This window comes from Bombus pyrosoma, linkage group LG1 (assembly GCF_014825855.1).
Source record: "Bombus pyrosoma isolate SC7728 linkage group LG1, ASM1482585v1, whole genome shotgun sequence".
Taxonomy (NCBI): domain Eukaryota; kingdom Metazoa; phylum Arthropoda; class Insecta; order Hymenoptera; family Apidae; genus Bombus; species Bombus pyrosoma.
Window position 1 is genome coordinate 12,056,140 of NC_057770.1, and position 27,851 is coordinate 12,083,990.

Consider the following 27,851-nt stretch of genomic DNA (forward strand, 5'->3'; position numbering starts at 1 on the left):
ATGCATTCTTTTCCGTAGGCAACAAAATTACGATCGAGCCAGACTCACAATGTGCGATCGCGAAACTCGGAGACACCAACGAACCACGTGAAATATGTTGGCAATTTTATCGTTTCGGCTTGTTTCGAGCTGTTAAGAAAGTTTCGAGATTGAGCTAGTACACGGTGCCATGTAATACCGTACAGTTTCGATAGATCGAGTTTCACGTTTGCGTAAAAACCCTGTTCCGATGGTATTAAAACGACTGAATTAAACGAACGTTTACGACATGGCTGAGTGAAAAAAGTCACGGTGAAATTCGAATTATTCGCGAACGAACGAGTCTGTTGGAAGGCGTTGTTCCATTCAACTGTACAAGAAAATAGGACACGAGTATCTGTCGGGTTGGTTACTTGTCGCCATTAGTTCGGCCGCATTCCGATCGAATTTCATCGGACGCGCGGAAGAATGGCGGGGACGAGCGATTTCAATGAGCGTCAACAACCGGCTCCTTCATCGACGCTGCCTTACGCGATTCTGCCGTAATAATTCACTGTCACCGATGGTTATCGTCCCGGCCCGATTAAACGGCTCACGCGCTGATTCCTTGCGAATATTTCCATAGATTTATGACGTTACGATCTAAAGAGAACCGCGCAAACATCGTTCTTTCTCGCTTGATCGCTTTTCCGTTTTGTCCGCAGTCTTAATGAATAACGGAAGTAATTTGTGACTTTGCTACCTTTAGAAAGCAGCTTGAAAGTTTCATTTCGCATGCATTTTTATTATATTACGTTTATTGTCTTCTTGAAATAAGTCGAGGTAATAAAACAAAATAAATAAGGTGTGCAGAACGGTGGTGAATTGCCGAAACTTTCGAATCAGTCACAAAAAATTTAGAAATGAACCGTTCTCCGAGATCATTCATGAGTTTTGCGATGATCAAGATTTCGTTCAAAGATAGTCACCTCGCGTTTAATAAAAATTTATATCTGGCTCAGAGCTACGTGGATCGAGCATTAATCACCCGGAGGATTCCGCGTTCGCCGCTATGTCCACCAGTAATGACTAGTAACTTCTATACTTCCGTGCATGATCGAGAATTAATGAGATACGCGGGGACCGAAAGCTAGTCGTTAATCATTATTACAACGTAATTATCGAGAAATCGTTAAGCAAAAGTCGAAGGAATTAGGTGGTGCACTTTGTTATTAAACCTAATGCTCGCCGCTAGATTTAATAAACTCTCGTGCATCGATTATTTCGTCATTCGAACGGTTCCACAGTTACGTATTTCCTCGTTTGATTCTCGTGTCCTCAGATTTATCAGTCTTATTTTTCTATTCATGTCGCGAACCTATACCGTTATAACGTCGTATAACGTCGGTTTATTGACATTTCCTCCGTAATGCAAAATAAATCACGCTACGCCGCAGAGGAAAAATCAAAGAGGAAAAGAAATAGAAGAAACTAGTCACGAGGTTTTGTGTAATTTGCTTTTCAATTACATCCCTAATGATCCTGTCGTTTTTAACCTCGGCCGATCGATCGTGTAAATATCAAAGGAGCAACGGGATACGTCGATTTAAACGAACGAGCAGTTTTCTCGATCGATAACAATACGATTCTTTGTCAGGTACACCCACGATCGTCGTTCGTTTAAACAAAGATCTTTATAGTAATCCCTCCGCCAAGGATCGGTTCGGTCGACCGATAAAATCTCTTGTGAGAAATTCGACGGCGCGATACTACAAATAACTTCAAACTGAAACGCAAAGGCATAACACAAGGGAGATAGATCGACGGGAAATCACGCATTGCGAGCGATTCGCGGTGGTTCGTGGCATGATTGAAATAATAGAAATCACAGATAACGTCGGAGACTGTTGCAATCACGAGTAAGATCGATTGGCCGATTGCTATCTGAAAACGTGTAACGACATAATCGCAGGGAACGCTTCGCGGCAATAAAATCAGCCGAGGTGTTAATAACCGATTCCGTATTTCGTTGCGTGGCAGAACTCGAAACGTGCCGTGATTTCGCAAATAATCGAATGTCAATTGCCGCCGTTACACCAACGTTTCGCGACAATTATTGCCACTAAAGGGAGTTTACGACTTGGTGAGATAAGAAATTTTTATGGCACCGCTGAAGCGGTTTTAAGCAACAGCCTGGTCAGTTTGTTGCGTATGCGTGTGTGTATTTTAAACCATATATGCGCATGCTGCGAATGGTAACTAATTTTACAACTACGTAACATTTTTAACTTTTAGATTGATTGGAGGATTTAATATTTGAAATTTTTTCTCGAAGATATCGTTCGTCGCCAATTCTGCTAATCGTGTCACTCGTGTAAAACGTGTCATTTCTATACCAATCTTTGACGCATTTTTAGTCATAATAATTTTTCTAAGCGCATTTTTAAATCGAAACGCAAGAATTTTCTCTGGCGGATAACCGTCTTAAATATCATGTAATTTAAAAGTTACACGCTCATATACTCATATCTTACAAATCCACTGAAACTGATTATTGTATCGTCAGACAAACATCATAAAACCCATTTATATCAATTACTAATTCCTAAACTTCGAATTCAAGCAAAAGACTATCATTAATTACTATTAGTTCGCTCTTAATCGATCAAAAACCAAATTGCAAAGGATTCAGCAAGTTTCGTAGCTGACAGTTGCGGCGCGAAACATATTAAGGAACGATTCATAAACTTGAACGTTAGGAGCGTCCATCCGAGGCGTGTGCCCGAATGGAAAGCTCCTAGCCGTGTTATGTTCGATACAGTTTCGCGTCGCTTTAACAAACGTACGTACACGTAGGAGCTCACGATTGCGGCGTGACCGCGCAGCCAGCTATCGATTACCGGCGATTTTATCGATTAGATTAATGGGCGAGAGCGCGAGCCGGTTACTCAGACGCGAAATCATTTCGTCGTGCGGGAGAGTCGGACATCGTCGACGATCGCGAAATCGTTCCACCACGGAATTTACGAAGGCTCCGTGGGATAAGTAAGGAACCGCCGTTTGTTAACTGCCGCTGACCTTATTTGCGCTCACCAATCGCGATTTTAAATCGATATTCCTCCGGTAAGGGCGCTAAGAGTCACAATTTAACTCTGATACAGCTGATATCTGGTTAATCGATCGACATACGTCGCAAGTGAATTTTTAAGGCCGAGGAAACGTCGATCTTGACACTTTTCCTTTGGAAATAACGAGGAGAAGGGGCTGATTTGTTGAGATTGTTAGGGTAAGTGAGGACTTGAAATGGTAAATGATGCGAATAAAGTTATCATTTGATGCTGTGGACTTTCGGCGTTTGCCATCTTTACAAATTCGGAGAGAGAACAAATAATACAAAATACATCGGATTTGTTAAATTTATTTATTTCAATGAATTTACTTATAATAATAGAAATTTTTGTGAATCACGTGAAACACACACACATGCAATTATTACATATAAGTACAATACAGTTTACCTTAACCACAATAGTATAGGGAAAGTGATTCACAATTCAGGACTTTACTAGGTGTATTTTATCGTAGTGAAATAAGTTCATGAATAAGTAACGTGTTCTCTGTCAGTCGAGTGTTATAGAACAGATAACAAATTGGAAATCGAAGGAGCACATAGGAATTACCGATGATTCGAAAGAAAAGGTGAAAGTTCTTGCAATACAACAAAAAATACAGTAATAAGAATTCTGTGGTCAGTGAAATTAAAAATAAGAGAATAGAAATGTGGCAATGCTACATGCTATTTAACTTTCTCAATTTCGTGTTACATTGCACTACAGATTACAAGAAAAGTTCCTTTCAACAAAAACTGTCGATACTCCGAATCTCCTTAAATCCGAGTACATGTAACACAATTTCTCATGTCACATTTTTATTTTTCGTTTCTCGAATCAAACAACTTGCAATCTGGCTGTACATTGCTATTACATTTCGCATAAAACAAGACATGTCACCCCACACGCTCAATACGCCAACCGTAATCAGATATTTAGGTTGCGACACTTAACGAGTATCCACGGGGTGAAGGTAATCAAAATGTTCGTTGAAATTAACGATACAAGTGCCGCCAAGCGTCATTCGTACGAAACGACTAAATTGGCTGACTACTGTTTCGAGATTTCCTCAATCATTTCATCAGCCATCATTATCAGCCTCGACCGTTAACGGTTTGTGGGGCAGATCAGTCCCACGCGATCCCATCGATCGGACCGACAAGAAACATGGGGGCAGAATTGCCACGGTGTAACGCAATTTCCGATATGCTTCGCCCACTTGCATATTTATTTGTCTTCTATAGATTCATCAGAAGGTAAACGAATATTTAGAGTAGTTTAAAAAATAATTAATACGATCCATAAAATCTCGGACCTTTTCTTCTTATTATGTATTTTATCTTATACTTTATATAACCAAGTTAGATACATAAATGTTATAACTTCCATAGAAGAAAAAGATGGGAGAAACATTATCCGCTAGATAGATTCAATCTTTTAAGATTTATCCACGTTTGTCTTACAAATTTACGCAATATACTTCCTTTCACTCAGCCACGTATTTTTCCACCCAAATCTAATAACCACAGAGCTTTATCGCGATTGTTCGGATTTATACTTCACGCTCGAGTTGATCAAATCACCCACGTAATATTCTTCTATTTTTACAGTTACCGATCTTTACCCCGTTGACGTTACTAATTTCATCGTTCCGCGGAAACTTACCAGCAACTGACCAGAATAACGGACACTTTACGGTAAACGCTTTTCGTGATAGCGTAGCAGAAAGAAAAATCGTTAGTCAGCCGCGGGCATCCTTTCAACTAAATTGAGACGTTCACTTTGTAGCGTTTACTTCTCACATTTACGCTATACCGACAATTTTCACGCGTATCATAAAGATTTTTTGCCCCTGGTAATTGCAATACGCATACACGCGAAAGCCACCGTGATATACCAATTATGTACTGGGTCAAATTAAACGAATTCGTTTAGTAAAGTAATACCATAATCATCGTAAGAATCGGACTTTTGCGTTATTCCCGTGTCTGTACGGACTCGTTTAGAAATCGTTAACATCGAACGAGAATATTTTGTAGGGGAGATAATACCATGTACCTACTTTGAAATGAAATGATACCATGGGAGTATGAAGCTATCTCGAGTAGCGTACAACGGATGTTTTGCATCAATCATGGATAAACGTTGTTCGTGATGTAAATTCAGTGCATGGGAGGAATCGATAGCTGCAGGATGCTCCAAAATTGAGACGTTCGTGATTCAACATTTAATTTACGAATCCTTACTATTGAGATTCGAAGCAATTTCCTTGTTTAGAATGCAACGTGAGAAACAGCGTTAGACAAGCTTCAAGTCTCTTTGTTTGTCTCCTGAGAGCATCGTAACAACTATACTGTTAAATAACTGCTATAATAAAAAAGAACAAAATATCCAAAGGTGCAAAAATGTCGAAAAAATGGAGCTGCCTTCTTATTGTTATTATCTCTTCGGTTAGCTAAAACAGAGCACGCAATATTACAGGATATGCTTAATTTATAACCATGCAAGGTTTTAAAAGATTTTACTCCGTTTCCACGAAACGAAACGAAACGAAACGAAACGAGGTAATCCGAAGGCGCGACGTTAATTTTTATGAATTTCACACAGCTTGTTGCAAAGTGAGAATTTCACTTGGCCCGGAAGAGGCGACTATAATATATTCGCGTACGATCGTTTTTTCGAAGGCCATCTTGTTTTGTTGTTTAATGGAACGATCCTTAACCGACGATCAATTTTCATTCACGGGCAGCGTCATTATTTTCCCCGTTCGCGCTTTAATGGCGTACGCGAGCTTTTACAATCGACAACGAACTGCGGCTCGCTCAAATGAGCCTTAACGCATCGATTCGCAGTACGCAATCGAAGGAAAATCGCGGCACCGGAATGGCTCCTCGAAACCGAGCCGGCGATTAACCAACGAAGAAGAGAATAATGACAGGGAAGAGATCGGCGAAATGACGTCGTATCGCATACCAACGACTAATTTGTTACAGTTTTAATATCCACGCGAGCGCGTATTTAAATCACGCGCGTTGAAAGATAAACCCTCCGTATGGTATGTTAAACGATCGTTAACTTTCCGAAGGAGAGCAACGCAGCATCGAGAGTCGTTTACGTTAATTTTGTAACAAATACTTTCGAAATACTTATTTTATTAGAGAAAGCATAGAATATATGTAATCGTAATATATATTACTTTATGGAAGGATTGAGACGTTTTGTATAAAGAAGGTTGAAAGATAAACAATTTTCACAAAATAAAGTTGACATAATTTTAGATGTATCAAAAACATTGAAAATGTTACAACTTACTATTTTTACGTAAAGCTTGCGACCTTTATTATTATATATTTTTACAGAATCTCTTCTTTCGTTACATTAATAGTTTTACTAACATTTTCATATATCAACAACTACCTCTCTTATATCGATTGATTTATCGTTATCAAAAGTTTCATAATATCGAATTATTTCTTGAAACTCTTATTTATGCTATCTCCTGCTGAGAACTAAATTTATAGGAGTAAGTTATTTGTTTTTTAAGATAGCGGATACTAAGTATGTATGTACTTGAATAATGAAATTAAAAGATTTATAAAAAATGAAGTTGATCCTTTTGGCTTCTAAGCGGCTTACATTTTTTATGAAGTCCATTCACGCAAGCGATCAATCAATTCTTGAACCTTAGTAAACTTCAAAGGGTATTATCGTATAAGTACAATGAAACGATGGTAACGAGTTGAGCGTAACGATGAATCGATAGCTCGAGCAACTCATGCGACACGAAAGAACGATCGAATCAAGTTCAAGGCAACTCGGCTAATGGGAATGCAAGTCGTGTTCCATTCGGAGATACCTGAAATGCCACAGTCGAGCACAAGCTTCCATAGAAGGTCACAGATCCTTCTGCGGAAAAAGGACGGTACTGTTCGTCGGATTAGTCGTTAGAAAGATCAATTTACCGGAGATCCGTACGCCCCCGCGTTCGTTTCGTTCCTGTATATCATTAAAACGTTTCAAACTCTTGAAGCCTTGAAACCATGTTTCTCCATTGTCCGAAGAACCGAGACTGACGTTGCACGTAACCGAGACAGGAAACTTCCATCGTGGCTCTATAATTTCTGAACTTACTTCGAGCTTCTATACACGTTGCTGCCATTTCTGTTTCGAGAGAGTTCCTGCCGATTTTTCCAACGAAATTTCTACGGTGATATTCGCGTAGGTGTGAATAAGTTTACATTGTTCCGGTGGATGTTGTTACGTGATTTAGTAAAAATAGGAAATTTTCACTTCAACGAGATATAAACACATCTGAAGAGCCTCCGAGGAAAAACAAAATCTGAAACATCTTCGTTGTTTTTGAGGAATAAAATAAACTGCCCCTCACTGTACGCTATCAGGAATTTTATATTTTTCTTCTTTATAACGTGTCTCCGAATGTTTCTAACAGCATCAGACGTTGTCAAAACGTTCCACAAATTGTATGAAAGTAAAATTTGTTTCTGTAGACTGGCGTTGATAGAAATCGTTTTAACATAGAAACGTACAAAAAACGTTTTGTTACGAACAACCATAGTAATGAAATAGAAAAATTACTACAAATCATTTTTGGAAAAAGGACACAGAGATAAATTATACGTACCATTTATTTTTATCCTACTATCTTAATTATTATCATTTATACATACAACTCCATATTGGAGACATACTCCAGATCAGTAATTCTATTAACGAACCTGTATCCTCACCATCCTATATTCTTACTTACTTAAATTGTATATCGGAGAAGCTTCAATATAATAGAGTTTCAGCAAATTTCAAGGAGAAACTACACTTACACACTTCGCAAACCTCTCAAAAGCAATTCAACCGCAATAACCATCTAATGTCACGATAAGAAGTCAAATTTCCAAGCATAGTCACGCGTAAACGTGATTTAAGCCCGATTCGATCGGGAAGTCGCGAGACAGGGTATCGAGAAGCTGTCGCTACCTGTTCTAGCGTCTTGACGACATCCTTTATTACGTCGATATCGGTCGTCGACGACGTTGGTACACTTGGCGCGCGAGACCGAACACCTATGCGGTCTCGTATTTCTCCTGCTGCATAATATCGATACGTGCCACCGTCGATATCTCAGGCTCGATAGTCGCAAATGTAATACCGGAAGCTGCGCCACGATCACGTCGGCCCTGTCGATCGTCAATAGCTTCCTCGTTGCTTTGCAACTTAGATGGTGTGCGTGTTGCTTTCGCTCGATATGATCGTCGAGTCCGCGTGGCCGGCGTGCAGCAAATTTCTTGATCGCGCGCGCACCACCTACGCGAGATTAAGTCGATTGGAAAGTACGATCGATCCTGAACAGAGAACCATGAGGGATGAAATAGCGCGTCGCCTAGCTAGATTTTTTTCTTCCTCTCTTGGACGTGGTTGCATCGAGGAACGATGGAAATTGCAGGTATATGTGCTTTGAGTAATTACGATAGTAACGAAATTGAATCTTGACTTTTCGATTAAACGAGATCGTTGTATTCGAAGATGAGGATTTTGGAAATGGAGAAATTTTGGTGGCAATGGATCGCGTTTTTTAGAATGTCTTAACGATACAATATAGTTGTAAATATCCGTAGAAACGACTAAATACAATTTTAAGTAATATCGATAAGGGTAAGATGGTATTACACGTTATGTGGCAGACAGTTTGAAGTGGAGCTAATTTCCTCTCGATATATTTATACTTCGATTTCAGTCATAAATATCACGTAGAACGTAGAAAACTGTTTGTTAATATCATTAAAGGAGAAACTACAAAGGTATCAAATTTCTACATTCACTACACCTACTGTATTAAAATACCATTACTCATAATCCTCCGAGGGACGCGGCATTTCACCTTTCGACGACAATATATTCGCATCACTGGATGCTATTCCAAGAAACTAACTTCCATTCACTTGTCGCAGTATGCTCTTTCAAGGACCTACATACGTGGGCCGAAAAAAGTGTCTTCACCCTGTCCGCGAAAAATCTCGCGACACGCTAATTTGTCACAGTCGACCGTGAAAAAAAGTCGAGACACGACGCAGCAGCACTGATTCAAGAACCGTTTGAAAGATCACCCTGAGCATAAGAAAATCCTTTTCTACGTACCATAAACGCGTATCGCGATTCGATTGGAGAATCCGCGAAACGCGACGCGTGGGTGCGCTCGCGTGTTCGCGTGTCCCACGTGCGTGTGCCCATATAGCGAAAGGACTTAATGGACTTCTGATAGACCTCTCAGTACAGAGAGGGAACGTATACCAACGGTTACATTGCCCACGTGAATCTTTCTCGAGTTTCTGCAACATCCTACAGAATCTATTCGTCCGGATGAAAATTGATCGTCGCTTCGCGATCGAACAAAAGGGAATAATAATTCGCAACCAGTCTCCCCCTTCCTTTTTTCTTTCTTTTTTCAATGAAAACCAGGAGAATGTTATTCACGTCGCCACGGTCTTCGAGGAACACTTTGCACTCGTTATGCTTCGGCCAATTCGACAAAAACTTGCCGGCGGTTCTTCGACTTCCGTCGCCAGGGACGCCGGGTCGGGCATAAAAGTGACTTTGTTCCTGTTTGTTCGCCTTCGTCGCGCATTTATCCACGAACACGTTGCTATATAGATGCATCGATATGCTGTAAAACCACTGTAGAAAATATCGGAATTATGCGGCGGCTTGCTGCGTGCCAGGGGTGGTCGTTAGTCTTTCCATTGGATAGAACCGTGCATACCTTGGGGAGTTGAATGTGGAAAACGTAGGGGATTTAATCATTCTTCTGCTGACTGTAATATAAAACACCAAGGGGGGCTGATGATCAAGGAAAGGTAGATATTGTTACAATTATTTCACAACTACAATAAGAATGTTAAAGCCAATGTGTATCGGGATAGAAAATTAAGGAGATCTTTACCGATATCTAAGTCCTCTTGCGTAGTAATTTACCAGCTAATAGTATTAGTGACGATACAAACGTACGCGAAACGAATATATCTCCTCCATATCGTATGTTATATACTGCATTGTGTGTATTGTGTTAAATAAATAATTATTAGTTAAAGAGTAGTATATATTAGTTAATATATAATTATTGTATTGAATAAAAAATTGTACTAAAAAAGAGAATTGATACTGCATAGTATATCGCGAATAGAATATCATACAAAAAGAAAAAAAGCACACCTGGTAACATTACCATGGTCGTTTTTCACATAAAAATGTACGATAGCTGTAACTTTATGCTTTTTAAAGGTGTGAATTTTAATTGTGGAAGCGATAGAGGCGTGAGCACTAGGCGATCTTCTCTAATATTATGTTACATTATAAAGATCGTCGATAACAATGTATACAGTTTATTCTTATTTTATGTTATGAGAAGAGTTTTCGAAGGAAAGTAGAGGAAGTCTCGAGTTTAGTTGAGGATTTTTGTTCAATAAATTTAATGAATTAAGATTGTTTAGATTTAAAAAATGTAGCTGTCAGAGATAGTGAAGGACGTGTACGTTCATAGATAGATTCAAAATGCGAGCAACTACGGGAAACTGGTTCGGTTTTGTTCCTTTTATATTGATCCACTTTTTTACGCAATCGATCCAGTTAATCCGCTATCGCGATCCATCTACGTATGAGAGTCAGCTTTTTTCTTCGCACGTGGCCATCCGTTTGATAAGGCCGTTCGTTTTTCTCTAAATTATTTAATTTATCGCATATCGGGTAAAATTTGATACGGTGGAACGTTTGTTAATCAAACTCTTGCTGCTTTTTTGCGATAGTCTACATCGATTGCGGTTAATTAATGAAGCATTCGAGTCAATTTACTACTTTTTTCTTCCGATTTTTATTCAGATACTTTTGTGGATAACGAAAGAACGTCAGCGAGCCTCCTGATATCCAGCTGTGAAGTTTCTGTATAATTAAGGATTATCGAAATTATTTTCAACGTTAATGATGCAGATTTTTAACAGTATTCCTATCATAATATTTTTTCTATTTAACTATACTTTCTTTTCAGTTTCCTATTTATTTTTGTTTCTGTGCTAGATAAAAAATCAATATAGCTGATCTTAATGACCTCGTCATTATTCATTCCAAATTCCTATTAAACCGTTTCATATAATACCTCTGTACGTAACAATTACGCAAAAATTTTATTCCATTTCTACACACAAATCCACCACTTTAACATGATTAGAATAAATAAATTTCTATTTCACTCTCATAAATCACCAAATATCACACTCAATCTCACTTCATAGCAAAAGAACACTCCACATAAAAGATCGTCAACTCAGTGCCATCTTTCCGTTATATTGTCACTCAAGCGCTTGCAACGTTTCAGTCGACCATCTTCGGTATCGATAACCGCAAACATCTACAAGCATCACTATTCCACTTCGATCCACGAAACAATTCCCACATGCAGTAACAAACGTCAGGTTCGCACGTGGTCGGCAAGTAAACTCGAACCGTCTCAAAGAGATCGAACTGGTCTGATTTTGTTCTCTTGCATCCGGCCCAAACCAGGCAGAAGAGGTGCGCACTCGCGTCTTAGCGAGACAGGTTCCGTACGAGTCGTAAAGAGTTCGCTGGCCCCTGGAGCCTCGAGTGTCGTCCGGACGGTGTATCAGGATGAATCACCTGGCCGAAGGCTGTTTTATTATGCAAATACGCAGCGGTTTCGCGCGAGCCACGCCACACGGACACGCTAAACGCGGTCGATCGGCTCCCCCTTCGATCCTGACGACCTGTCAGGCGTCGATATCACCGATCGGACAGCTGCTACGGACGCTCGAATATCGCCGCGTCCATATTCTGCGCGCCCTACCAGACCGCAGACGGTCGAAATACGACTTTCACAGTTTACGACCGCGCCGCGCTACGCAATCCGTGCTCCAACCGCTTTGGGGACACGCTTTAACGTCCGTCCACGATTAAAGCGATTTCGTCCCCGGACCCTTCACAGTCGATGACGATTGTGCCTCGTAAAACGACAACCGACTCGCATCGCCGACAGTGAATTAACCCTGTCTGCAATGGGACCAGTGCTGCGTTTTACGAGGATTTTTAAATCACTTCGTTCATTCGCTTCTGCACCCTCTTTTTTTATCACCCTGTAAATATAGGTGCGAATGAAATTCGTATCGATAAGAAAGGTTCAAAAAGGATTCATTTGCTATTTTGTGAGACATAACTTGATGTTTGGCTGGCAGCTGGTGTGGGTTGAAGGATTATATTAGTAATTTTCGCTTGTAATATACGAAGAGGGAATGATTCCTTGTGTGGAAAGAGGTAATGGAGTTTTCGGCCTCATCGTGGATAAATTATGGTAATTGGAAGAAATATTCTTTGGACTTTTCGAGATGGTCACGTATTATAAGTGCATGATATGTGGCAAAATTGACGAGAATTTTCTCCAGAACTTTTACCGAAACCTACGAGAAAGAGAACGGAAACGACTTTCCTACACAACGTTGGAGAGGATGGCTTGTGAAAAGTTTCAAATGAGATTTCTCCGCCGTGTTTCTCGCGAAGATTGTAATAAACTTTGCGAAAGAGATCCGCTAACTAGCAACCGGTGGTAAGTGAAATATTCTCCCGATTGCGTATCCGTAAACCCGTGATGATTTAAAACTCGCTGTCTTCGTAAATTTCAATTTCATTTGAACTTTTCCTAGCATTAAAATCTACGGATACTTTGAATTTTCTTGCATACTTCTTCGATTACTTAGTTTGCACCTATCTACTTTGTATTATGCAAATGAAACGACGTTTCAAATATTCTGAACGTTGCAGATTGCGCTAAAATGTACAATGGAATCATTTCTTATGTGCAACTAGTATCCTAAATATGGTCATATCTTTTCATGTGTTCTTAAATATTATGCATATAATATTCCGTAACTGTACTTGCATTTTTTAACAATTTGTCACATGATCGTGTATACATTCTAATTTGTAAAACGTAATAAAATATTATTCAATAAAATTTTTTATGATTGTTTGAAATCGTTATTTGTAATCCTATATGGAATTTTAAACAGACACATGTATGAATTTTTAAATAAAACACATTAATGGAGGTACTCCATTATTACATTAAATTCACTCTGTCTTATTCTAAATAAATATTAGTATTAATATTATTAGGTGTAATTTTTTATTTTATGTTATTCACTATCTAAAGGAGGAGGGAATTTAAAATGCTTCTTAATCACTAAATTAATCAAATAAACTAAACTACAGTGCCCGAAATTTCCATAAGGCAACTAACATTTTTTGGTAAAAATCTTATAATTGTTTCATTCTAATGAGAATTTTATGTATAATGTCATTTTGGAAAAATAAAAAAAGAAACATATACTTCGGTTGTAACAAGAAAAGTAAAATTTATTTTAGGAAACGTGAGAATAAAATTAAAATTAACAATAATTTCTTCACTATTCTCGTATTAGCAGCGTCTATAATTGCCATTTTTTTTTAATTACGTTAAAAATGCAACTCAGCATTGACAAAATCACATTTTAATTACGTTTTTGTTAGCAATAAATGCGCATGCTTCGTTTACCGCGTTTGATAATTTACAAATGCAATTATATTGCCTGCAATTGGCATAAACTTTTCCTAAAATTATTTACGTGTAGAATACACTGTTTCCTGTATCTCGATGTATGAAACGGAGCGTTGTCGTGTCGATAAATAAAATCATTATCTTCAATTCTTTCTATTCTAAACCATTTCTACGTATATGTTTTTTCTAGTTTTTTCCAAAATGCTATTATACGCAAACTTATCATTAGAATGGAATAATTGTAAGACTTTATCAAAAAATATGTACATCGTCCTTACAGAATTTTCGGTCGCTGTATTGTATAAAAGAAATCATCAGTAGTGCCTTAAAATATTCGCCTTAAAGTTTGTACAATTTTGCAACAAAGAACCACCCACGACGATCTGTGGTCGAGTTTGTTCTGAATCATCCGGTCGACAGTTTCCGTGTATCGAGATATTTCGCGTATCGAACGACATCGGTTAGTTCCGAAGGGAGTATTGACATATCGTGGATGAGTAGCGGGTCTCCATCGAAAGGCAGTTTCCGCGGTATACGAGTCATCATCGGGGCCCCTGTACGACAATGGATCGTGTAGGCGTGAACGACGATGCCGTTGTTCTCCGAAGGTGTTTAGAAATCGAAGGGAGGCGAGCATCAGACGTTCTATTGTCTCACTGGTAACTGCTGACGAGGTATCGTCAATCTCATCCGACCTGGTTGCACAATGGTCGAAAGTCGAAAAATCTTGGTCGCTTCTAATCAACGGCTTGACGTGACCGCCATTATCGTCCATTTTCCAGCGTTTCTGTCGCAACGGGGCGTGTAACATCACTTTCGTCCCATATCGAGTAAAATATTTTTTAAATTAAGATGAGATAGATTTTCTGACGTACTGTCGTGTTTTATTGATAAAACGTTGTAACTTGTAACTGGACGTTGTATGCGTTTAGATGAGGCGAAAAATATTGAAAATGTGGGGGAACAGAAAGAAATATTCATCGAAAGGAACGAATTTCAAGAACAATTCATTGGAAATGTTCTCGTCGGAAATATATCGTTACCGTGGTTTTTATGTAGGCGACCAACGAATTGCCTAAGAACTATGAATCTACAGGTGAATCATTATCTGAGATCATAGGAGAGTACAATCTATGACAAATACATATAAATGTGCGAAAATATACTAGCGCAAATACAAATACAAAAGTACATAAAATATGTAAAATACGTAAGACACTCCTTTGTAAAAAATATGAGACAAAGCTTTCTTTAATAATTTTCTTTAGATTTTTACAATGAATCTATTACAAACAAAGTACAATGTACTAGGTATAAAGATTTTAACATTCTAAGTAAATAAACTATCTGTTCTTAAAAATTTGGTAGCGTGCTCTTTGCATACATATTATCAACAGCTTGCAAACATCATGGAATACTATAAACATTGTTCATTGGATGAAAGGCAGAAGCACGAAGGCAAAATTATATAATATACATGTGAAGCAAGATCGAGTTGGCGGATCTCGTCCGAGGGTTCGATAAAGCAGACTGACGATGGAATTTAACGAGATCCGCGCGTGACAAAAACCAGTCAGCGTTCTCGAGCTCACGGTGGAAAACCTGGTGAAACGAGAGCTGAATGGTGTAGCAAGCATGACAATGGCGATGTTGAATGAGCTCATGAATGATCGAAAGAATGAAGAAGTGTCACCCGTTAACAGGTAATAAACAGCCTGCTACCATCGTATCATTCGAAGCGATCTTGTACATTTTCCTCGTTTATAAAGGTTCTAGAAGAACACGCGATAAACTCGTAACTAACATACCAACGTACTTTCACGTTGCACATGTTTTTCAAAATGCAAGAATGTCGACGATAATCTTCTAGAATGAAAGTTTCTTTATTAACTTCTCCAGCGAAGTGGAATACTTGGGTAATTTATTAGATATTTTTGATTTTACATTCGAAATGCAGTTAAATGCTTCTTTAGAGATAACTCCATCAGAATCTAAGGAAAATTGTTTTACCCTTAACACTAACCTTACCAGACCCGGTAATATATTAAATGATTAATCAGTTTCTCGACTTTTGTTAATGTGAGGATTTACATAAAGTTAGATGAGCGAAAGAAATAACAGTGAATGTAAAACTTTGAATTAAATTTTGAAAGTGATCATTTGACCGGACCTGGTAAGCTTAGTGTTAACTTTTAAATGGATACTTTGCGAAACTTAATTAATTCGATACGATATTAATTGTTTCAAAAATTGGTATCTCGTAGAACTGATCCAAACCATAATTTTAAAATAATAAAAGGTGAAAGGAAGATTTCATTAGACGCAATGAAATGATTTTGAACAGTGCTATAGAAGTGGAAGAGTTTTATAAATTGACAAGTTACTTCTGGGTCGAAATTATACACTTTGGCAAAATTCATGAAAGACAAGGAAAGAATAAACGCGAGTATCGCTTTGTACAATTGCATGGGAAAAAATATAGAATATTTTACAATTAAGAAATCAACAAAAATAACACACGTGAGTTGTTCCATAGAACAGATTAAAACTCTCCACAGAAACACCATAGAAGCACTATTCCTCTAGCGTACAGAATAAGGAACGAAGGGACCAAAAAATGTGTAGAACGGCACGAGGCAAATATTTTCTTCCTGCCACCGATCGTTTCCCGCAATTTTATCGTAACGCTTTCAAACATATCGTAGCCATCGCATCGCAGGTGTGGCTCGCGACAGGATGTGTCAACGCTTGTGGAAGCCGGTCACGTAGGTGCGTGCATCTTGTGATTGTGGACGGTGCATTAACCCCGGTGAAGATATAATGAACGAGCGGGCTCGTCGACACCTTCCCGTTTCTGAAAACGCCTGTTCCGCGTTCAAAGCCCGTACTTCAACCATTTTTTGTAAACGAGGTCACTGAGATGAATTTAGCAGAACCGATCTTCGAGGATTAGACATTTACGAGCCAAGACTTTCCTTTTTGGACGACGTCGACCTATTTTAAATATTTCTAGCCGAAGGATTGAAGTTTGAAACGCATTTTATATGCATCCTTTTAACTCACAGGGCATTTGACTTAGATTTATGAGCAGTAAAGGTTTGAACTACGAGGAATTGGGTCGGTGGAAGGTGAAAGAGAATACATTTTAGTTCTTTCTTTTCTCGCCGAGCTCGTGCTTACGTGATCGGCGATTCAAATACTCGATTTCAATTATAACAGATCTCGATCAGATACGAAACAATAATAGTACAAAATAATAGCACGAAGGATTTTTAGTCTCCCGTAAATCATTACACGAATACGAGTTACATACGCAACGATTCGCATAACGAAACATAAAGAAATCCCTTTCTATTTTTTGAATCCAGATTTCATGCTATGTGCTATGCATCGATTAGAAATTTGTACGTCCAACATACGGCTGATATGACCAACATTACTCATATACACATGTATATTTGCTTGCAGATATGCATTGCTCTCTGACGGCGTCGCGTCATTAAAGGTTAAGCGTCTCAAAGATAGAAACGAAACAAGGTCGAGAGACATGCGTGAAGGAAGGAGGGCAAAGAAACGAGAAGAAACGGAAATAGAAGGACAAGAAGAGCAACCAGGCAAAGAAGCAAAGGGGTCGAGTGCTAAAAGGGGGGCAAAGAAGAGGTGAGAGAGTGCGACGCGAGCCCTGAAACCAATTTCACTGCGAACGTTTTGTACGATTCTTCACGGTACTACAACGAAGGAACGTTAAACCTTCCCACGACTAGCGGACGAGCTTTCCTTAATGGCTGCCTTTTCAAGGAAGCAGCTCTAATTTTGTCCTCCAACGCGATAATACGACGCACAAGCCGCTAAAGAAACGTAAGGAGAACGAATAATATTAAAGAAATCGTTTTGTGCATTAATTTATGTATGAATTTTGAAGTCGAAGATGTGACAATGAGTTAGCAATAACTTGTAGGATAGGTGATATAAAAAAGCAAGAAATAATTAAGAGGATTGCTATGATAAAGAGATAGGCTCATTTTCCAATAATTTGGATAAACCAACAAAAACCAACTCAAATCAAGCCACTTTTCAAATTGCGACGTGAAAGTACACAAAAGTTGGGATACTTTCGAAAGTTTCGTATATCTCTGGTGAAAAATTTTTAATAAGGTCCAGCTTGGTAAATTAATTTTCAAAATGGGTCGAGGTACTTACTTAAATCGAATTAGCCATTAAATCAAGTTTAGTGAATACACTGATGATTTACGTGAGTTATAAAGTATAGGTTGTTGCCCTCGACATAAATTATACTTGGCGAGATACTCGATGTTTCTTAAATTCAAAGTTCATGGACAGCAATGACAGATTGGCACGGTTGCTTGACAAAGAGCATTGTTTATTCAGTCTTCCTCATAGCCATAGCGAATGCATTGTAAATATATTACTTTCTTTGCGCGTTATATGACTCATCCCGCGAAGTAATGACTAACATGTTAATATCTTTCATTTTCGGTGTCATATTTATAACCCTAACTCGTAACTAAGTAAGTGCTTAAGTCATAATAAAATCTAAATTAAAATCTTATTATCCCCTTGAAATTTTCTTTTACATTTGTTCAAGGTAATATCGTATATTACATCTAATTTCATTAAATAAGTTGAACTTTATTCTAGATAAAGAAACAGAAGGTAAATACTATGTTCAAATTGATCGTTGAAGTAAGTACTCATATTTGCTTAAATATATTTATTCGTCAAATTTCATACAATTATGACAGCAGACGCTACTTAAAGATTATTGCGTAAAAGTATAGTAGCTCTTTATGGCGATTTAAATATTTAAATTAACCAATATTATATTATTAACCTTCATTCAGAGGTTCATTCAGAGGCATGAGAATGAAAATAAAAAAACACACACATATACAAATATATATATTAGAGGGAAAGAAAGAAGCTTCTATCCATATATCTTTATACAGAATCATTAAAAGCAGACAAGTAGAAAACATTATACGATCAGATATTTTCCGATTTTTTTATTTCATACCATAATGGTTATTTCTTAATAATTCTATCATTTCTACTAATTAAATTTATTATTCTTTATCTTAATAATTATATTTTTTATTTCAATATTTATTATTTTTTACATTATATGAGATTTGTAAATTTAATTAACATTCAAGATATATTCTATTCAATAATATTCGATTAGTCCCTACATATTTGGCGACATCCTGTATATACGTGCAATCAAACTTTGGACAAACCTTAGCTGAATTTCACGTACAAGGAAAAGGATGTTAAATAATTGGCGATGCATTCGCGTTGGAAACAGCAACGCTGTGTGGTTCGAACGTGGAAGCGTTGGTCGGTGTCCGCTCGACAGCCACCGTGATCGGGAACGCCCAACGCCTCCTTCGGGAGTATTGCAAGGAAATGATCGCTGATGCAAAGCGTGTCGTTGCATTAATGCGTCATTGCATCTTCATGAAGCAGCCGTGATAAGCGGGCCGCCTACAACTTCGTCAGATACTCATCTATCTTTCCCGGAAAATTTATGATCTCTCTGCTTTTGGAGGTTCTCTTATTAAGATTAACTATCATCGCCCAACCGAACGTTCCTAATCTTCTATTCTAGCTCTTACAGTCTTAAAAACACGACGCTATACATTTTACCTCATCTTAAATGACTTTCAATTACTTTCAGTTATAAAAAGATAAACGTCTGTAATTTGTTTTTTCTACCTTCCTATTTTCCCTTTTGTTGTTACTTTGAAGGGTAGAGTTTCGATTGTGTTTCATGGGGAAAGATATATGAGTTAGATATTCTTTGTGAAAGGGGACGTGTTATGCACGCACAAATATATTATTTTCTGTCACGTTAGCGTATATGAAGTTTCTGCAAAGTCTGAATACGACGGTTCGATACTTATTCGTTTATGTGTCGATTATCAGCCACATTATAAAAGAAGAAATTTATTATAAATCGCGTGTATTCAGTATTAAAAAGATTTATCATAAAAATGTCCAAATAATCTCTGTTATTGTCTGTTGTAAATTTAATGGGCTGATGATTATAAATTTAATTCAGAAAGAAATGGTACGGAAGTTGCCGAAAACATAAATATAGCATTTGAAGAAGGTTAAAGATGTCCATTTCTAGGTAATTCTTTAAATGCTATTTGAAAAGAAATTGTAAGAGCAGCTTTTTTGAATTCTGGAACCGACGATTCTTATGTAACAACTGATAAATATTAAAGAAATGATTCACGTAAGCGAATATAAATGAGCTAAAATTACGTTAATCACGTAGTTCGATACATCCATCGAAATTCATATTGTTCTCCAAGTTATCACGAATGCAATGAACTTTCGACTCCCGTTACAAACAATGAGTAAGATCTTACGAAATTTATGCACCGCGTTAGAAAGTCAAAGCTCGTTTTCTAATATGACTGGCAGTGAGTGTGTTTATTCATTGACTCGTCCATTACCATGCAATCGACTTTCCTTTTCCGTTTACTAGCTTTATTTTTATCCTCTTCGTGTAAATCCACGCCATAAAATTACCTCTTCGTTTTCATCGATTTCCCTAAACATAAGCAATGTGTAAAGTCTTATCGACAATACCATCGACCACTCGTTCATAACAAAGAAAGAAAGAAAAAATGAAAAACACGGTAAAGAAAGTGCAATCTTGGTAAACGGCTGGGAAAAACGAGGACCGTGTTTGGAGCGAAGATCTTCCATGAAATCATACGATACAGGAGGAAGGTCCGATTTCATAACAGCAAAACGATAGAGCATGATCGTGAAACGAGGGAAGCTTTTGTGCCCTGTGTTTGACTCCGGTTCGAGATCGAGGAGACACTGAGACCACCTAGACGTCAGGCTACACTTTAGCACGGACGTATGTTGCACGTAAAGGACTTTAAAGATCGTGATTTCTATGGTTCGTGTATGAAACGTTAAACTTGCCACTGGGGCAGGCTGTCTTCCGTTGGCAACGATACACTTTCGTGGTCTGCCGCGACGAGGTGGTCCAACGGTACAATGTTTCGACCTATGCACTTTCGTGTAGACATTGTTGTTAGAAGTACCTGGAACCAGTGCTTTTCGAGTGTCACTCGGCGAACGGTGCGCCTGAGAGATCATAATTGACCGCTATCTGGTGAACGCTCGAACGTGGTATCCATTCTTGCAATTTTATGGACTTCGTACTTATTTCATCACCAGATACGAATAAACTTAACATGTTGAGTCATCAAATCCAATTTCAAATTTCTTGTGTTCTGCCTTTTGACAATATTATAGGTATGACAGTTCTGAATGAAAACGTCTAAATGTGGGATATAATACGATGTAAGAATATTGAAGCGTTCATTATAACCGTTGAAAACGATGGTATGAAAAAAATTGATCGAACAATCGTAGGAATATTGAGTAACTGTTAGTGAGCAACACAATTGGAGATGCATGATGAGAAGGATCGAACGGTGAACATCGCGTTGCCACTCTACATCTGATAGAGACCAACGGATCGCGAATGTGAATGTTAATCTTTACTCAGCCGTTTTCTGCATACAGTAAAGCGGCATAAAGAGAACGATTTCAGTATCATCACGGCTGTAAAACATACTACGTTTAATATTTTTATTGGCTCCTGAAAATCATTATATTTGTCTTACAATATTACTATTTGATGCTGTATCACATCGTGCTTGAAAAACGGGCAAAAATTCACAACTCATCATCCAATTAGGAATTAATTCGTATAATCATGATCTTCGTTAACGTTGTTACTTAAATAGATTTTCAAATCTTTCTCAACTACTTTACTCTAGCTCTATACTCCTCCACCAACATCATAGGTACATACATGCCGTGTTTTTGTCTGCACCGCGTCATTTGCTCCAACATATTCATCGTTCATAAATCTCGTCACGTTTCGGCAGACAGAGCCCAGGTAACCGAAAAACTTGAGAATGTTCGATGCTGGTTGAGTGTTTCTCGCGATGAAAAATCGCCACACACGATGCCGGACATGAACGCATCATCGAAGGATAAAAGGGGCCTATCGAGAGCGGGGCGGTTGCGTGTACAGCGAAGAAGACGGAGAAGAAGCGCGTTACATTAACAAACAAAGGCTTTGTACAGGTTTGTGCATCTGTGCACGCGAAGAAGGAAGGAATGACACTCGGACGAGACCAGGACGTAAAAGTGAGACGACTGCCAGAGGACGGTAGAACGTTGGAGGAAGAGGGACGAACAAACGGAAGCAACAAACAACGACGCGAGTGGCCGCTTTTAACGAGCCCAGTGAAACTTCTCTGGATTTCTTGCGCGCGCGCGTTGCAACCGGGCCGATGCACATGCAGCTGCGCGGCAATCGCCTGGAATTCAGTCGGGAAGGTGCGTGGACGTGTCACGCCGGACAGGATAATAAGTATTTGTTGGAATTTATGACACGGTGTACCGAGCGGGTCCCGCTCCGACTTATCTTTATGGTTTCACATTGTATCGCAGCTGAAGCGTCATTGCGACGATTTAAGGAGAGAATTAATGGGGCCTCCTCCTTTTTTCTCGCGGGAAGATGGCGTCACTGAAAGCGTAGCCTAGGTTGAGTAGGGTTGAATGAGAAATTAGAGTTTGAGGTGAATTAGAATTAAGGTTTGTGAAAGAGGAGATATAGGCGAAGTGGTTATATCGTGAGAATTGTCGAATGGTAACTTGATTTTGTTAATTATTTATTAATTAATACGAGATCGACTGGAGTGTCACAATTGAAATAATATTATTAGTGAAATATTACAGGTCACAAATTATACGTTGCATGTAATCTTACGAATAAGTTTTACAAATTACAAGTTAACTGATCATCTTATTTGGTTGTAGAAAAATTGTAGAATCGTAAAGAAGTCCCGCAACTTGTAATTTGACGATTTATTAACGTCATTAGTTCGTAAATTATTGAGCAAGAGAGGCTTGATGTTAAAAGCATGGAAGGAATAAATGTTAATTGATCTGTTAATTTATATCCACAAAAACGACATAACTTTAATGGATTTAATTGAAAATCAGCAGTTTCATTGGCTGAGAGTAGAAATTACTTCAGTCAAATTGAAATAGATACGACTAAACATTCGTGGGAAAGCTCACTTCATTTACACATTTCTTCATTGAGTATAATTCTAAAGAAACGTTTACATGCGGGGCTTACGATATGACACGCATAATGAATCTATTGTAAAGGGCATCGCTTTCATGTGCCGAAACGCGTTTCATTCTTTTCTTTTACCGTCTTTTCAAGTATAGTCGAGGGATTTTTGCTTGCCTAGACAAGCAACCTTCCGGCTTTGATTAAAATTGCATCATACTAGGCCATCGTTGCAATAACTCGTGAATGAGCTGATGTCATCGCGAGGCAATGGTAATAATAGAAATGATATCAGTAGTTCAGATCAACAGTTACATGCAAATGAGCTCGTATCTACCGTAACTTTAATCACGAGAATCTTCCCTATATTTGGAATAGGTGAATAAATTGCATAATATCATGGAACGATGTTTTAACTGAGAACACTAAAAATACGAATACGTAAAACTTCCTAACAAAAAGTCATCGTTTCTCGAGATTTTCTCACTATCAAACGTAAGGAACTGTTCTAGATTTTCGTATTTCGCAAGAACTAAGGTACATAAATAACGTACATAATTTACAAGAAACAATTTGATCTCATTTCATGGGGGTTGATAGCATCGAAAAGAAACTAACACGTACGTAACTCGTATGCTGTACTTTGTAACAAAAAGACATCGATGCCCACTCGAAGAAAAGGCGATGTACACAGTACACGCATCGTCTAAGCATGCGCAGGGAGTACTTAATCATCCTGCGGTACGCAATTATTCTAATGAAGGGACCAGACGCGACTCACATACGAAGAATAATCTTCGGTCACAACGAAGCCAAGGGTGGCTACAGACCCCCTGTGTTTTTTAGTGCGGCGCGGCGTCCTCTACGAGATCTCCAGCTTGTTACAAAGTATTTATTCCGTGGATGATTGGTGTGGACTTCGAATCGCTGTGCGATGAAAAATATTCGAATATTTTCATGAATATACGAGAATAGAAAATTTTGAAAGTTCCAATAAGCAATCGTGTTCCCAAAGTATCTAGCAAGACAAATGGGACGAAGGACTAAATTTTTTCTATTCTCACGATATTTCTTAACTGAATACTTGATATTATGTAATAATTTAAGGAACAGTGTCGAATGAAATGTTGAAACAACGCCTGGAAGAAGAACGCGGTAATATAAGCACACAGAATATGTAGAAAAAAGTAAAATGCGACATGCCTCAACATTTGAAAGAAGTCATTCGATAAGGGCAGCGTCTAACAAAATATTAAACCTTTCTTCCTTTATAAAAGTTAATACACAAATGATCAATCATAGCATTAACGTTGCTCACCGTGAAACTCTATATTGACATATTCGTTTGGAATGTTACAGCAATTTAGAAATTTCCATAGAAATGTTCAATACGATAGGTATAATGCATTATCGATGATTAAGAATTCCTCGAAATTATGATACACTCTATACTAGATCGTAAGCTATATCTCAATGACGAAACGCTATTTGCGTACAGACGAATACTTGAACGAATGATTTTCTCATAACGTAACATACCAGAATTAATGTCGTACAGTATCATGCATAAAAACTGCAATGGAACGCACGGTTTAAATATGCGTCGCACGGATCAAAGGAAAAAGAGGAAAGAGAAAGAAGAGGAACGGTTGGAACGTTGAACAGAGGCCTTTGAAAGGGTCTATAAAGTTATTTCATCGTCGACAGACGTCAGCCAAAAGACGACGTCAGATCTTAGGTTCCAGAACCCACGAGTTACCTCATCGTCCGCTTTTTTCAGCCGTTCTATAACGTCTTCAATTTGCATGGGACAATATCGTGCGCCAGAAAGCCTGGAGGCTGTTTTTTCTTCTTCATCGTGAACCGTTTCAGTTCTCGCACCACGTCGTAAACTCTTTTTAATTGCCAGCCTTTTGCACTCCGTGATGTGTTTTAAACTCGAAGATAATTGGCAGCGTCCTTTTTTTCGAATCAATTAGCTCAAGTATCTTCGTCTTTCATCATTCTAAATCTTGTGCCATAAGCACTGCTGGCTATATAATTAATAATCATCAAACTTCTCTTATGCCTTCCAAAATTTTTCATATTCAAATTTGTAACCTTTACTCCCTTGAAGTATATGATATCTATGGAATTAAAACTTTTTAAGGATATCTTTTAGTATTACTTTAGTATTAATTTGATTAAATGTACGTGAATCTTTTGTTACGCATTTCAGAATTGTCCCTACTTAAAATCAAAACATTTGTTTCCTTGAAAAGAAATTTATCAATGAGAATTTTAAAAAATTATTAAATATCTCTGATATCGTGAGAACTATGAAGAAGAGTAACAATAAAATCATCGTTCGTTTTGACGAAGTAAAATTATTCTCGACGCGGCAGGAAGCAACTCTCCAGCAGATTCAATCGACTTCCATGGAAGTGCGAGTTCCTGCGACGGCAATTTTCTTCAAGCGTGGCGCATTCCTTCCTCTAATTTCCATAAAACGGAGACGCATTCCTTCCACCGACTATCGTTCCGACGTTCCTCGCTTTTCTGCTCGTTTACGTGGCGTGCGTCGCATGGCTTCTCGGAGCCGTTTCGTTTCCGCGATAATTGCGGCAACGAGCTTCCACTTGACTCGTGCCACCAGGCCCTTAAACTAACCCCTCGTGGTCGTTTCTCCTCTTTCAACACGATCGTTCAGTCTTCTTCTGCACGTGGCCACTGTGGGAATTTTAAGGATGATTCAGAACAACGGATGAGAAAAGTGCGTTGTAGATGATGCGTATGGTTTACACGCAAACCGAGTTTGAAGCAATATTGGAGCGATGATTATACAGAGTGTTCAAGAAAGATCGTAGAAAATATTTAACCCAAATATGATGAAATTTCTCTCTGATATTTTTTAAGATAATGTCATTTCTTCTCCATTTGGAGTTCATATCGAATGTACCAAGCGTTTTTTGCGTTTACTCTTTGAGTACTTCATATAGGGTTTATGGTGGTTTATTGCGAAGATTTTAATTCTATTAGAATTTATTTCTCCGAAAATCAGTTTGATAAAAGTTGTATGAAAAAAGAATATAAATATCCTTAGTATGAAAGAAAACGTATGAGAGGCCTCAATGAAAGCAATGAAAAGTATTTATATCATGAATTGAATGGTCAATGAATCGTGAAATGAATTTAACGATGCTCTCTGTATTTATATGTTCCTCTTATATTTTCTATGCTAATGTTCTTTACTTCTCGGTAATATTTTGAGTTATTTAAAAAAATAGAGTAATTCATTCTGATATCGTCATGCAAAAATTATAGTGATAAGAAAATTTAAAAAAAGATGAGTCAGTAAGACACAATCTTGTACAGCATATCTACATCAAAATACAATTAAAAAGAATATGATGTAAAACATAACCAGTCGAATCCTATATTAAAAACACGTCTCGTTCTTATTCTATAAAAACTCGTGAGGCTTCATTTACAAAGTTCCTTTTACGCCCACCGATTAATCTCTTTCTTTTTTTTGCGTTTGCCACAATATCGATTCAATGTATACTAAATTATCATATTTATAACGAATATGATAATTAGTATATCTTAATGCAGACCCCTGGACGTTTTACACAGTTTTGGAACTGACTACAAGGGTCTTCTTTGGCCCATGGTGGAGGTTTACGTCTTATGCGACCCGGTTGAATCGTCCATGACAGCGGAAGGAAACGCGATTATGTCAACATAAAACGAAAACTTGTTCCCCCTGCATTACCTTTCAAGTCCGAAATGCGTTTCCTACTGTGCAGCGGTACGTTTGATGCGTCCAACATCCACATTGCATCTTCCCCACCTCAGTGTGTTCTGCATTTCTTTTTTCAGCTGTTTGCCATTTTTTTACCCCTACACTCTCTGCCTTCCCAGTGAGCTACTTTTTTTCGTTCCGCCGTTTCTGGTACGTCCATTTGTTTCTCTCTAAGGTTAATCCTTCTGGAACACTCTTATTAATTTTCATGCCCTTCTTCATACTGTTATTGAGAATATTACGTATTGAGGACGTATGTATATTTTATTAATTTGCAGAAAATATTTGTAAATAATTTGCGATGTATCTTTTTAAACTTGTCAGGGAAGAGAACAGACTGCCCTAAATATATTTACAAAAGCGAACAAGTAGAAAAGGTTGTATGGTCGAATATTTTGGATAATTTTTATTTTTCAAACTCATTTCCTCGTAACTTCGTAATTTTTATCAAATAAATTTGTTATTTTCTATTTCTTAACCCTCGTTCATCGCGTATATCACAATTTGATATATCGCGATAAATGTAAGAAAGCAGGAATTCCTAAATTTCAATATTTATCATTTGTTGTATTAATATTGTACTGTTATTACTGTGTCGAATCGACAGTTGTGAAAACGAGAAACAGAGGAGGTGAAAAATATACACCTCCGTCGCTTCATTCTACTTAAACAAAGATCTACATTGTGTAACTACAAAAAAAGATACTCCGCATGCAGTTTCACCGTATCATTCCTCCCACTCGAACAAGCCGGAACATCATGTCGAACACGTAAGTGGCTTCAAACATAGTTTCCTAAATAGGTAAACGAGCAATTTCACCAAAGTATTCGAGTAAAGTGGAATAAAAAATCTGTCGAACGATAATCGAAAGCGTGAGAAGGATACACGGAAAGGCTGCGCTATTGAGATTCGTTCTCTTTTGATCTCTCACCGTCAGGTGAGGTCTGTAACGCCGAATCGACAGACCGTGCTGTTGGACAGTTCGTTTAATTCCGGCTGTCACGAGGAATAACCCACAATTAACTAGTCGTAACAAGGTGTGAGTCAGAAGCAACAGTCCACGAGAGAAGGGAATTTGATGTAACGCTAGTGTGTTCCCTTCGTGAGTTTATGTAACTTCGCGAGGCCTTTATGCTGGCTGGCCAAGCCTTTCGAGCAGCGTTTAAACGAACGAACCGTGAAACTTTTTAACCATGAACGGCGAGCACCGCGTCGGTATCGTTTGAAAAAAGGATCGTAACACG

General features: G+C 38.1%; 1 protein-coding gene across 2 annotated transcripts in view; it reads left to right on the forward strand.

Annotated features, from left to right (window-relative positions):
• LOC122567064 overlaps positions 1-27,851 on the forward strand; it is a 76,506-nt gene that overhangs the window by 32,932 nt on the left and 15,723 nt on the right. Inside the window, exons 1-2 of one of the 2 annotated variants that reach the window (XM_043725179.1) lie at positions 15,293-15,377; positions 17,143-17,532. In XM_043725179.1, coding sequence (XP_043581114.1) covers positions 15,310-15,377; positions 17,143-17,338 — 264 coding nt within the window. In that variant the 5' untranslated portion in view covers positions 15,293-15,309 and the 3' untranslated portion in view covers positions 17,339-17,532. Of the gene's footprint in view, positions 1-15,292; positions 15,378-17,142; positions 17,533-27,851 lie in introns of those variants that run through there. The other variant, XR_006316688.1, reaches the window with a different exon arrangement.